Source organism: Elgaria multicarinata, chromosome 5 (genome assembly GCF_023053635.1).
Source record: "Elgaria multicarinata webbii isolate HBS135686 ecotype San Diego chromosome 5, rElgMul1.1.pri, whole genome shotgun sequence".
In the NCBI taxonomy this organism is placed as follows: domain Eukaryota; kingdom Metazoa; phylum Chordata; class Lepidosauria; order Squamata; family Anguidae; genus Elgaria; species Elgaria multicarinata.
Genome location: NC_086175.1, coordinates 58,877,387 through 58,890,628, shown reverse-complemented (window position 1 = coordinate 58,890,628; position 13,242 = coordinate 58,877,387). Strand labels below are relative to the sequence as shown.

General features: G+C 42.1%; 1 protein-coding gene across 4 annotated transcripts in view; it reads right to left on the bottom strand.

The window, feature by feature from the left end:
- The window catches only part of CNKSR2 (connector enhancer of kinase suppressor of Ras 2), a 183,588-nt gene that overhangs the window by 49,977 nt on the left and 120,369 nt on the right, over positions 1-13,242 (bottom strand). For all 4 annotated transcript variants that reach the window (XM_063126460.1, XM_063126462.1, XM_063126463.1 and 1 more), the window contains 3 exons: positions 8,278-8,489; positions 3,907-3,996; positions 3,076-3,290 (listed from right to left, as the gene is read on the bottom strand). In XM_063126460.1, the coding sequence (XP_062982530.1) occupies positions 3,076-3,290; positions 3,907-3,996; positions 8,278-8,489 (517 nt within the window). The remainder of the gene's footprint in view (positions 1-3,075; positions 3,291-3,906; positions 3,997-8,277; positions 8,490-13,242) is intronic.

Sequence of the window (13,242 nt, the reverse complement as noted above, 5' to 3'; positions counted from 1 at the left end):
CACACAGCACATAGTTAAACTATGGAATTAGCTACTACAAGGTGTGATGATGGCTACCAATTTGGATGGCTTTAAAAGGGGATTAGATAATTCCTGGAAAAGAAGGCTATCAATGGGTACTAGTCCTGATAGCTATATGCTACTTCCAATAGCAGAGGCAGTGAGCCTTTGTACACCAGCTGCTGGGGAACTTGGGTGAGGGTTGTGTGTTCATTCATGTCCTACTTGTGGGTCCCTGACCAACAGCTGGATGACCACTGTATGGACTCTTTAGTTCTTATATTCTTCACACCACCACAAAACATTCTGTGCTGAGTATGGAAGGGAACAATATCTCTGTACAGAATCTTCATTTTGGCTTGGGACCTTAACTATATTGGCTGAACACAAGGAAACTACAAAGAAAAATACAAGGGGGGAAAGAAAAGAATGTCCCTATCACAACAATAAGGGTAAAATGTATATTGTATCATGATATTTCTCAGGCTAAGACTTCTTCATTAGATGCCACAGGATTCTGCTGCCTATGCCTGCTTTCTTAGAAGAAAGAGCAATGACATCTAAGTAAGCATGCATAGGCAGCTATAGTGCTATCACCAGATCTCAGCATTTTCATGCCATATATTATGGAGGAGAATCTCCCAATTGCTTATGCCCATCCCCACAGCAAGTCCTTATAGGCCTGATTCAGACATAATAAGTCTATTGCAATATAGCACATGCAGCAGTTTCATGCTACTGCACTACGAGACAATTTCCAAATTCTTTATCTCCCTTCCCAGCATGTCTTCCAGGTCCAATTTAGATGTAACAAAGTCAGTTTAATAAACTATGGCTTATTAGACTGTGAACAATGTGTATGTCTGCGTGGTCCTTCCTTGCTCTTCCCCTTACACACCTGGCTACGGCATTTCTATTTCACTTGGTTAAATCTGTTTTCCATAAAGTCTGATTCGGAAAACTGTGCTTTAATTATTGCTTACTTCTTATAACTATAACTTATAACTTCTTATAACTACGGTATGGATTCCTGCATTGAGCAGGGGGGTTGGACTCGATGGCCTTGTAGGCCCCTTCCGGCTCTGCTATTCTATGATTCTATGAAACCACGATCAGATCCTATTAATTTATCTTATTTATCTTATGCAACAGAGCAAAAACTGTCTACGCAATAATTGTATTTACAGGACATTTCATGACAGCTTATGTTGTCAATAAAACTTTGGAATCTAAGCAGATGGCAATTTCCATTTATTTAAAGATACTACTAATGTAAAATGTTGTTTATAAAGTAGTTTTTAGTGCAGAAACTGCACCAAGATCCATAAGATATCAAATCCACAGATAAACTTGAAATCCAAGTCTTAAAAGGATGTCATTGATAAAGATATGAAAAAAACATTTACGTTGCTTTATTTATTTTATCATACTTATACCCCGCTCCTCAGCCAAAAAAGGCTCTCGGAGCGGCTTACACTTTGCATTGTATACACAGGCTAACAGCCTTCACAAAGAGAAATGCAATTGTTTGTTCATTCATCCTGGATGACTCTAATGACAGATTATAGCCTCATTCTGTATTATGCAAAAATGTGACAGTAAAGTTATTCTATCAGAAAGGTGAAATTCCCCACAACTATACATGAATCAATTCATCATTAGAATAAAAGAAAAATATTTACAGTCATAATAATTCCATTATTAATGTGTACCATGCACTGTATTATTATAACACTTTATTAAAACCTCAGTCACCCAGGTACTAGTATCAAAGGAAGCAATAAAATGAATTTGCTAGAGTTAAAGCAGGTCATTGCTTTCCAATAGGCCTCAGTGGAGAATCATCTGCTTTGACAACACTTCAAGGCCAGAGAAACTGGGCCATGGGCAGAAGCTCCTGTTTATTAATTATCTGTTTGTTCTGTCACTTTAAAAAAAGGAAAATAGCTGGATTATGACACTAGAGAGAGTGATAGGATCTACTCACTTTGAAGAATATTCAAGGTCTAGTGTTCTTTTAAAAGTAATTATCCAATTTCATTAACATCAATTCAAAATAAAAGCTGGGATTATATTAACTAATCATATAGTAGTAGTTACTGAAGCCAATGGAATTTATACGAATGTAATTAGTTGCAAGATTCAATCTGAACACGTTCCGCTACCTTTTAAGGGGTCTATTACATAAGGTTACTCTAATCAACAGCATCTTCTTTTCATATGAATCAACAGATACTTTCAACTTGTAGATTTTGAATTCCATTTTAATGTAACTGAGTTTGTAAATAAAAATGTGCATACAACAGCTTTCCTAGCTTATCCTCCTCCTCCTCCTCCCCACTACAGAAGGGCAATGCAGCTTATGTAGAATTGGCAGGTGCCTTTGCTTCATATATTACAGGCTTATAATAAACTTAAATCATAATAAATGTTATTTCCAACAGCATACTGGTATCTGTAAGAGAAGAGAAGATCAAACTGGAAAAAATTAGAAATGACACAGGGCATGGCTAGATGGGGCGATATCCTGGTGATCGCCCAAATCATCCCTGTCCGTCCACATGACAAACAGGGCATCCCATGAGCAGGGAGGGACGATCCTTCCCTTGGCCTGGGATATCACTCTACAGTTTAGTTCTAATTTTTCCACAGTCTCGGGATGATCCCAAGACCGTGGAACGTGTGGCCCGCCGTCGTGGTTTTGTCCCGGTTCCTTGCGAGTAACCCAAGCATGTGCGGGACCAGGGCATGGAGCTCCTCAGGAGCTCTGTGCCCATCAGGGGTGGGGTGGGGGGAGTGAGGGTGTTTTTTGTTTGTTTTTTAAACTTACGTTTTTTGCAGGAGCGCTCCTGCGCTCTTCTCGGATTCAAAAAACAAAACAAAACGGCGGCCATGATGTCCTCTCCTCCCTGGGATGTCACACGCTGTGTGTAGACGAGGGCGACGATCTCGCAATCATAAAATCGCGAGATCGTCGCCCTCCACCCCCCTCGTCTACCCATGCCCATATGGTCATGTGCCAGCCATTCAACAGCAGCAGCAGCATATCACAAAGTAGTTTGCCATTTTACTTACGTGATACAATGATGTTTCAGGCCCAGGTGTGCTCATGCTGTCTTGCCTTAGTGAGTCCATTTGTAAACTGGGAAGCAGAGAGTAATGGCTAGGACTGTTGCTCTTATCTCCTTTCTTTTTGGACTTTTTGCCTGTGTCCTTTTTGCTGTTCCTTTGAAACATGTAATCTTCTTGAGCTATTTTCTCATTGCTCATGTATCGAAGTAATGAATTTTCTAGAAAAGAATTGGAATGGATATAGTGCAAAATCAGTTCAATGCAAACTTGATGAAATCAGTGGCACAACACTCATTGCTTTGTCTTCAAACCGCATCTTGTTAAGCAACTGTGTCTGGATTAAAGTACAAAAGTATACTGACAGGTCTCTGAAATCCAATGTCTTGATTTTTTCATGATTTTATCACAAATTGTAGTTTATACAACAGTTAATACAATTGTAGTTTATACAAAAATGTGCATACAACAGCTGATTCCTAGTATCTTATTGTGCCGGTGCACTCACAGGACCCACTGCTTGTGCAATGAGGCTTTGGCTTTTTAAAAAATAACTTGAAATGAACACAATGGCTTGTTTCTGGAAGGGGCCACGTCAGTGGAGCTCACAGAAGACGGCTCCACTAACTTGTCCTGATCTGAAAACTAGTGTTTGCTGAGTTAGTTTACACTGCATCTTTTAAAAAGAATAGGTCATGTCTTGTAGATGAGGAATGTTTTATGGTGTTCATGTTTTGTGGATAAGTGAAATAATTAATGAAAATGTGCATGTCATGATTTTTATAAAGATATATTAAAATATAATACAGTGTATGATTTGCGTCTGAGGTCACTTACCTCTCCTACTATCTCTTTTCGTCTTGGTGGGATCTTCATAATCCCCTACCCAGTTATATTCTACTGGCATAGATATGGGTCTTAGCTTGCCTGCAACAAAATAGATCACAAGGTTTTATTTCAAAATACTTGTAAAATGTTGCATACATTCTTCATGTATACGTTCTTCATCTGAAGTTACCTAAGAAAACAATTTATCCTGGGTGCTTTTCCATGACAAAGTTTTCATGTAAGAGTCTGAACCACAACATGATGATAATGACATCTGCCCATATGGCAATATATCCACCCAAAACTCATGATGGGGCTAACACAAAACGATTAGCCCCACTAAAAGTCATTTTCACATGCTCAAAACACAGCATTCATAACAGAAAATTTGGTTTTACCAATGCCAAGAATAGAAACAAAGGACCTCAGTTTGCAACACATTATAACGTGTAAGCATGAAAGCTAATTATGCTTTTTAAAACTGAGTGCCAATTTCTTGGTGGAACGGCAGGGTACAAATCAAATAAATTAAAATTTTATTTGTATGGGTGTTTTTTTATAACCATACTGAAAACGCTCCAATACGTTGCCATTTCTGTTTGTCTGCTGTCCTATTCTTATCTCACTCAGACACCATTTTCTTCTATGATGATAATATAAAGAAAAACAACAACAACAACGAGCCCCCCCCCACACAAAGCAACACAAACGGAAGAGGGGAGGGAGCAAAAGGGCAAAACAAAACACCAAAGAAAATAATCATAAATGACCAACGTCTTGTCCACTATCTTGCATACTGTCAGTGCAATCCTATATATGTCAACAGGTCTACTTAGTAGTCAACCCCACCAAGTTCAGTGGGACTTACTCCCCATATAAATCTGTATAGGAATGCAGGCTTGTTTTTTCAAATAGCTCTAGGAAATTTCTTAATTTTTCCCAGCGGTCTATTCATTTCTGTATATTATCTCTCCCTGTACTGCTAGCTAACATGGCCAGTTCCACAGCCCCTTTGTTCTCTGCATCAATGGGACATGGAAACTATACTGCAAAAATTAAGCATTTGGCTTTTTAAAAGTCCCATGGAATAAATCCTTCTCTTGTAGAATGTTGTAAGATTTGGGAAATAATAAGAATTGCTGACTTTAAAGTCCTGATTGCTAAACTATCTACCATAAAACAATATTTTGTCTTTTGACATACGGTATGTGATCACTATGGAGGTGATCCTCTTAATTTAATGCAGTGATTTTGTCTCCTCTAAGAGGGAAACATCGTTAACAAAGACACTGGGGCTGTCTATATGTGCAGAAAGCCCAAGGGTGGCTCCGCAGTGGCGGTGTGTTGTTTATATGACATAGAAGCCACTGCGGAACCATCCCAGGGTTTCCCCCTAAAGCTCCGAAATAAAGAAGAGGCCCACACTAGAGGCCTTCAAGAGGCAGCTGGACAAGCATCTGTTGGGGATGCTTTAGGGTGGATTCCTGCATTGAGCAGGGGGTTGGACTCGATGGTCTTGTAGGCCCCTTCCAACTCTGCGATTCTATGATTCTATGAAATTTGGGGATTTACTACGACTTTTTTGTCTGGAGTGCAGCGAAGATGGCGCATTGCCGTCTGTCGCTGCGCTCCGGAGTCATGGCTGAGGTGTGGCTGGGCAAATGGCAACCTGATTGATTGCCATTCACCTGGTCACTGGGGCATTCTGGTGGGCTAAATGGCCGCTGGAACGACCCTATGGGCGAGACAGCAAAGAGGGCAAAGAAGAGCAGCTGATTTCCTGCTTCTTTCCCTTTCTCAAAAGATGAGAAGTTGCTGGTTTCCCTCTGCCACCACCACCCCACCAGAGGCTGGGGAAGGGACGATGGCAGCATGGGTTAGAAAAGAGATGGTTCTCTCAAGGTAGAGACCTCACACAAACACACCATTCCCTTCCTATTCTTTCTTTCTGTCTTCCATAGCTGGCACCTTCTCCTCCAAATGGGATGCTGGAGTTGGCAGCAGAATCACTTCACGCCTCCACTGATCTCTCCCTTCCTCGCCCCTTCTCCCCCAACCCTGCTCTACCCCAGTAGCAGCAGCTTAGAGAAGTCGACATGCTTTTTCTCCTCACTCTATCAACCACTGCGGCCACCTTCCCGCTGAGCAAGGGAGATGATCCTCCCCCCATGATGATCAATAGAAACCCCATGCTCGCTCCTGCAAGTGGGGATAAGATGGCGCAACCCCACAGGAGTGAAACCACGGGGTTTTGAGGGCTTGCGGAGCCAATGCGGTCATCAAGACACCCCCACCATTAGCAAATAGAAAGGGCTAAGGTCATATTATAGAACAGGAAACAAATTGAGAAAATCAGGTCTGAACATTCAAGATGGGACTGAAAGACAGGGAAGCAGCTTAGATCTAAAATCTAACAAGAAACAAACACAGCTGAGATGGGATATTGGAATCCCTTTTAGGTGATAAAAATATGACCGCAGACCATGGGTTGGATCCAAGTTTAGAAATAGTTACAGTAGTCCCACTAACATAAATGGAATTTAAGTTAGCCATGACTTAAGTCCCATTGATTTTAATGGGTCTACTTTATGTATGACAAAGTCTGGATACAAGTCCTTACTTCCTTTTCTAACTGACAGTAGTTTGGATTTAAAAATTGCACTTGAAAAACTGCGCATTAAAAATAACATCTGCTCAAAACTTTCCTTGCAAAAAGGAAGAAGAAAAAAAGTTCCACTGTTGTTGTTTTTACAGAGCTGAAGGACCATATAGTGTAATTAACCATCCATAGCTTCCTCGTTGTGAAGTGGGCAAATAAAAGCTGTCAAAATTATTTATCCATCTCACAGGTGACAAATTGGCAACTGACCAGGAACAGTGCTCCTGCACTCTAAGGCCTCTGCTCGATCAGGCTATATCCTGGGGTGATATTCGGGATCCTCCCTATGCATCCAGATGACACACAAGGGATCCCAGGCTCAGGCAGGGATCAACCCTCCCTTGCCCCAGGATATAGCCTACCCCTTCAAGCCTGCTTTTTCCCTCTGTACCGGACTGAGCCTGAGACCGCAAGCATGTGGCCCGTTTTCACGGAGCCAGGAGCTGCACCCATCGGGGCTAAGGTGGGGGGAGCGGGGAAACCCATTTTTTAAAAAAAAAACACACACAACAACACCCTTACCTTGGCGCACAAGCGTTCATGCGCTGCATTCCTTTAAAAAAAAAAGGCAGGCGCGACGGCTCTCCTCCAGAGGTCGCCGCGCCTGACATGTAAACAAGGGTGGTATCTCGCGTTATTCACAACGCGAGATCACCCCTCCTCCATTCAGGAATATGCGGTAGGTCTTGCAAAGGCCTCAGTCTCTGTAGGATTCATATTTCAAAGTCAGGGACAGTAAGAAAGATAATGTACTACAACTGATATGATCTTAAGTCTTTCAGCTTTGAAGTTTCTTTTAGTTTAAAATGTGGAGCACTTGAAGAGAAAAAAACAAAAAACAAAACTAAGCTTTTACTGAATTAATGCCTACTTAAATATAGTACTGTAATGTTGCAATCTTATGCACGTTTAGACAGAAATAAGTCCTAAAACTCCCAGCATTCCCCAGCCAATTTTCAGGCAAATTCAGAAGGATTTATGTAGCATGACATTTTCAGCCAAGACAATGTCTTACAAGTTAGAGTCTACTATGACACAATAAAACATTATACAATAATTATAGACCCATGGCATAACCACCAACAGCAGGTTAAGAATCTGACAGTCCTGGAGTCAGGGACATACAGCTTTTTAAAACAGTAAATGATATGAAGAGATAGAAGCAAAAATAAATAAATGAAAATCTACCATCTTAGAGAGTTTTGGGCTGAAAGAAATAGTCTGTTTCCTGAGAGTCATCTTGGGAAAAGGTTTTCGTTTTAAAAGGCAGCATAAATGTTTCTAAAATGAATAAGTAAGTGGGAAATAGAACATCCATGTTCAGAGGCAATATCCTTCCCCCTGTTATCAATGTTCCGGGTTGAGTGTTGATAATTATGTAGTCATAACAGCACCACCCACCCACAAAATGGACAACTTCACATCCTTGGGGAATTCCCAAGGTCTCCATAAGTACAAAGTTGACCGCAGTTCTTAAAGGGTGCCTGGGACATCAGAGTGTCCCAGGCCAGTTCAGCATAGCCTGAATAAGCTTATCTTTCTGCAGCCAGGACTGGGTTTAATAAAGCACATAATATATTGAAGCACAGGAAAAGGTGAGAAGAAAGAAGTGGTAAGCAAACTTTCATGGACACAGCCAAATTTTGTACATTTTGGAGCTGAAATACGTAAGCTGAAACAATCAGGAAAGTCCACGTTTTCTCTATAAATGAGTAACGTACCATAGGTTGGAGTGCTCTCTCTCCTTCCAGAGCTACTTGTTCTTCCTTTTTCATATTCATAACAGTACAAAACAGCATCTTCTTCAACCACATTAAAACGCTTTCGATATTCTTGGTCAAGAAATGAATTTGGAGATTCAGATCCCTTATGTACTGGCTTTCCCACTAGGTGCCTTCCAATATCATCACATGGTAGATTCCCCTTCTCATCCCTTAAAGGAAAAAATATTCAGATGCATAAAAGGGGATGATAAATATTGTTCACCTTGAACTAGATTAATATGCAATTATTGCATATCCCCACTAATTCACATCAAATACAGTAAATCTCAGGAAAGGTACAGAACAGACTATCATTTGGTTCTCATTTTAACTCTTAACTAATATTTTATTTATTTATTTATTTATTGCATTTCTATATCGCCCAATAGCCAGAGCTCTCTGGGCGGTTCACAAAAATTAAAACTATTCAAAGTATAAAACAACAGTATAAAACCATAATATAAAATACAATATAAAAGCTCAACCAGATAAAAACAGCAGCAATGCAAAATTACAAATTTAAAACACCAAGTTAAAATTTATTTATAGACTGTTAAAATGCTGGGAGAATAAAAAAGTTTTGTTTTTTTATTTTCTGTTTCCAAGAATTGCTTCCTCATGTACTCTTATGACCAGAACATATTTGGTTAGGAGATGAACTTTAAAGACCCATTGAAAAGCTTGCAACTTCGCTTAGGTTTGGCCAACCGCAGCATGTGTGAATGTAAGTATGCTTGGGAGCTTGGTCTCTTAGGATACTTAAGATTGCTTATGGTTAAGATGACCGATTGGAATGTTTAATGGATTGCTTTTGAAAAAAATGTTACAGGCATGGCGTGCAACTCTAATTTCCTGTGTCAGCTATCATTTGCCTCCTAAAATGATGATTTTAGATGGTTTAGGTGGATGATGGTTCTGGGGGATCTCAACTTCCATGCTGAGGCTCCTGTATCCGCCGGGGTGGCTCAGGACTTCATGGCCACCATGACAACCATGGGGCTGTCTCAACTTGTCATCGGCCCAACACATGCAAAGGGACACACACTTGACTTGGTTTTCTCAACTGGGCAGGAGGATGGTGATCTGAAAGTGGGGGAATTAACTTGTCATGGTCAAATCACTTTCTATTGAGGTTTAGACTCTCGGCGGCCTTTCCCCTCTGCAAGGGTGGGGGGCCTATTAAAATGGTCCGCCCCCGGAGGCTAAAAGACTCTGTTGGATTCCAGAGGGCTCTGGGGGATTTTCCTGCTGGTATGGCTGGTGCCCCTGTCGAAGCCCAGGTTGCTCTGTGGAATGCAGAGATGACTCGGGCGGTTGAAATGATCACGCCCAAGCGCCCTCTCCCTCTGAGCAGAGCCCGGTCAGCTCCTTGGTATACACCTGAGCTGAGGGCAATGAAGCAAGAGGGGAGACGGCTAGATCGCAGGTGGAGGAAAACTCGTGCTGGGTCTGATCGAACAGAGGTTAGAGCTCACTATCGAGCCTACTCTGTGGCGGTGAGGGTGGCAAAGAGACAGTTCTTTCCCACCAGCATTGCATCTTCTCAGTGTCATCTGGCGGAGCTTTTCTGAGTGGTTCGTGGCCTGTTACACTCTGGGCCAGGGCGTGAGATAGTTGAACCCTTGGTAGCATGCTGTGACGAGTTTTCACGGCACTTTGAAGATAAAGTCGCTCAGATTCATTATGAATTGGACACCACACTTAATGCAGCTCCACTAGTAGAGGCGTCAGAGCGCCTCCAGTTCAGTTTTATTGGATGAGTTTCAGTTATTGAGCCTCGAGGATGTGGACAAGGTGCTTGGCCAAGTCCAGTCAACTACCTGTGTGCTTGACCCTTGTCCCTCGTGGCTCATTACATCAAATAAGGAGGGGATCGCTGGCTGGGTCTAGGAGGTTGTAAATGCCTCCTTGAGAGAGGGAGTGGTGCCGGCCTCTTTAAAAGAGGCGGCAATTAGACCACTCCTGAAGAAGCCTAACCTGGACCCGGAGGATGTTAACAACTACAGGCCGGTGGCTAATATCCTCTTCCTGGGCAAGGTGCTTGAGCGGGTGGTTGCAGGACAACTCCAGGCACTCTTGAATGAAACGGATTATGTAGATCCATTTCAATTGGGTTTCAGGCCTGGTTTTGGAACGGAAACTGCCTTGGTCGCCCTGTGGGATGACCTCTGTCGGGAGAGAGACAGGGGGAGTGCGACCCTGTTGGTTCTCCTGGACCTTTCAGTGGCCTTTGATACCATTGACCATGGTATCCTTCTGGATAGGTTGTCTGAGCTGGGAGTTGAAGGTACTGCATTGCAGTGGTTCCGCTCCTACTTGGATGGCCGATTCCAGAAGGTGGTGCTGGAGGATTATTGCTCTGTGCCATGGCTCCTAAGCTATGGGGTTCCACAGGGCTCTATCTTATCCCCTATGCTGTTTAACATATACATGAAGCCGCTGGGGGAGGTTATCCGGAGATGTGGACTGAGGTGTCATCAATATGCGGATGATACCCAGCTCTACATTTCCTTTTCATCAAACCCAGGTGAGGCAGTGGCTGTTCTGCACCAGTGCCTGGGCACGATAATGGACTGGATGAGGGCTAACAAACTGAAACCCAATCCAGACAAGACGGAGGTACTGTTAGTGGGTGGTTCATCTGTCCAGCGAAGTGATGTTTGCCCTGTCCTGGACGGAGTTGCACTCCCCCTGAAAGATCGGGCCCGTAGTTTGGGGGTGCTCTTGGATCCAGAACGGTCACTTGAGGCACAGGTGAACTAAGTGGCAAAGAGCACCTTTTATCAGCTTAGGCTGATATACCAGCTGCGCCCTTATCTGGACAGAGATAGCCTAGCTACAGTTATCCATGCTCTGATAACCTCTCGTTTGGATTACTGCAATGCGTTATACGTGGGGCTGCCTTTGAAAACGGTCCAGAAACTTCAACTGGTACAAAACAGGGCAGCATGTTTACTAACAGGGACTGGCCAACGAGACCACATTACGCCAGTCCTTTTCCAACTTCATTGGCTGCCAGTCCAGGTCCGGGCCCGATTCAAAGTGCTGGTATTAACATTTAAAGCCCTAAACGGCTTGGGGCCAGGTTATCTGAAGGAACGCCTCCTCCCATATGTACCTGCCTGGATCCTAAGGTCATCCTCAGGGGTCCTTCTCCGCGGAAGTGAGGAAGTGAGGCAGGTGGCTACCAGGAGGAGGGCCTTCTCTGCTGTGGCACCCCGGCTGTGGAAAGAGCTCCCTAAGGAGGTTCGCTTGGCACCTACATTATATGCTTTTAGAAGCCAAGTGAAGACCTTTTTATTCTCCCAGCATTTTAACAGTCTATAAATAAATTTTAACTTGGTGTTTTAAATTTGTAATTTTGCATTGCTGCTGTTTTTATCTGGTTGAGCTTTTATATTGTATTTTATACTATGGTTTTTTACTGTTGTTTTATACTTTGAATGTTTTTAATTTTTGTGAACCGCCCAGAGAGCTCCGGCTATTGGGCGGTATAGAAATGTAATAAATAAATAAAATAAAATAAATAAAATAACATGATATTGTGGGGTTAGCAAAGATTTGTCTAGCTATCCAAGACTAAGGTGGTCTCTGAGTGTAGGGGATAGACCATTTGGTAAAAATCTTTCTAAACTGTCACAACATACTTATTAGTCAAGAATGAAGGGAAGAATGAATGTAACTGTGTCTGAGACTTAAGCCGAGTTCAGCCACACCAAGTCCCACCTTTAGGGCGAGTTTTGAAAGCAAGGAGGCTTGGTGGAATCCTGGACAAACTCCTGTGTGCATGTGCTATGCAGCTTCTGCTGCATCCCATAGATAAGGGAAGGCAATTTTGCCAGCAACAGAAATACAATAAACCACCATCTCCATACATAAGAAGGGGAGACTTGAGTATAGCACTTGTGGCACCCCCAAACTGACCTCGTATTTCCAAGGCAGCAATGCTACACCTGAAAGGCTTTGGAAGTAAGAATTACATAGCATTACATAATTTACACGGACACTCCAGCATCAAGTGGGGTTCTTTCCTCACTTTAAATGATGGAGAATATCCTGAAGGCACCTGATGAGAAGGTAATCAGAATTGGCATGTCCAGTATTTTGATGGATAAGCTGCAAAGTGTTCTGATTTCTTGGAGGAATGGGAGGATACAAATGAAATGAATCAATCCTGCAGAGGTTGGAAACTATGATGAGGCAATCCATTCTAGGCGCTATTGACAGGGAGCACCATTCTCATACACTTTACACTTATGTTTTGGGTCTAGGCATTTTGTTTTCTGGCCTCCCATTATCTGGAAGCACGAAATGGAAGAGCTGTGAGATTGTTAAATGATACTAACAGCTTGAAAACTGCAGGCATAATATCAAATTTTCCTTTTTCTATACAGATTGATCAAGACACTTGCTTGATTTAATCCAACTGTCTGGTTGTAGAATCCATTGGTCAAATATTGGCTTTCCAACTGAAACAATTGGAAACCCTACAATTTTTTTTAAAAAAAGGCAGAACAACTCTGGCTGCTTCATCTACATTTCTATTAACCAAGTATACAGTTTTAAAACATTTCTTCTGATGATACTTCATCCTTTCCATTTCAGCTCTATACAGCTACACTGAAACCTACTAAGTAGATGGTCTGGCTTGTTTCTTCTCCATGGTTTTCAACACAGACCATCACCACCTTTCCAATTGCAAGGGAAACAAAAGCAAAAACAGACCACATGCATTTTGAAAACACAAATATATTATTTACAGAAAGAATGGCTACTATAATTTGAAGTGGCAGAACTAAATGAAGCAGCAGAATTCTAAACAGAATGACTGGTCTGGACCGTATGACTCTATCCAGTAACAAGAAAATACTGTGATACCCACATATGTGGCTCTGAAGCATCATTTTCTGCATATGTTTGCAA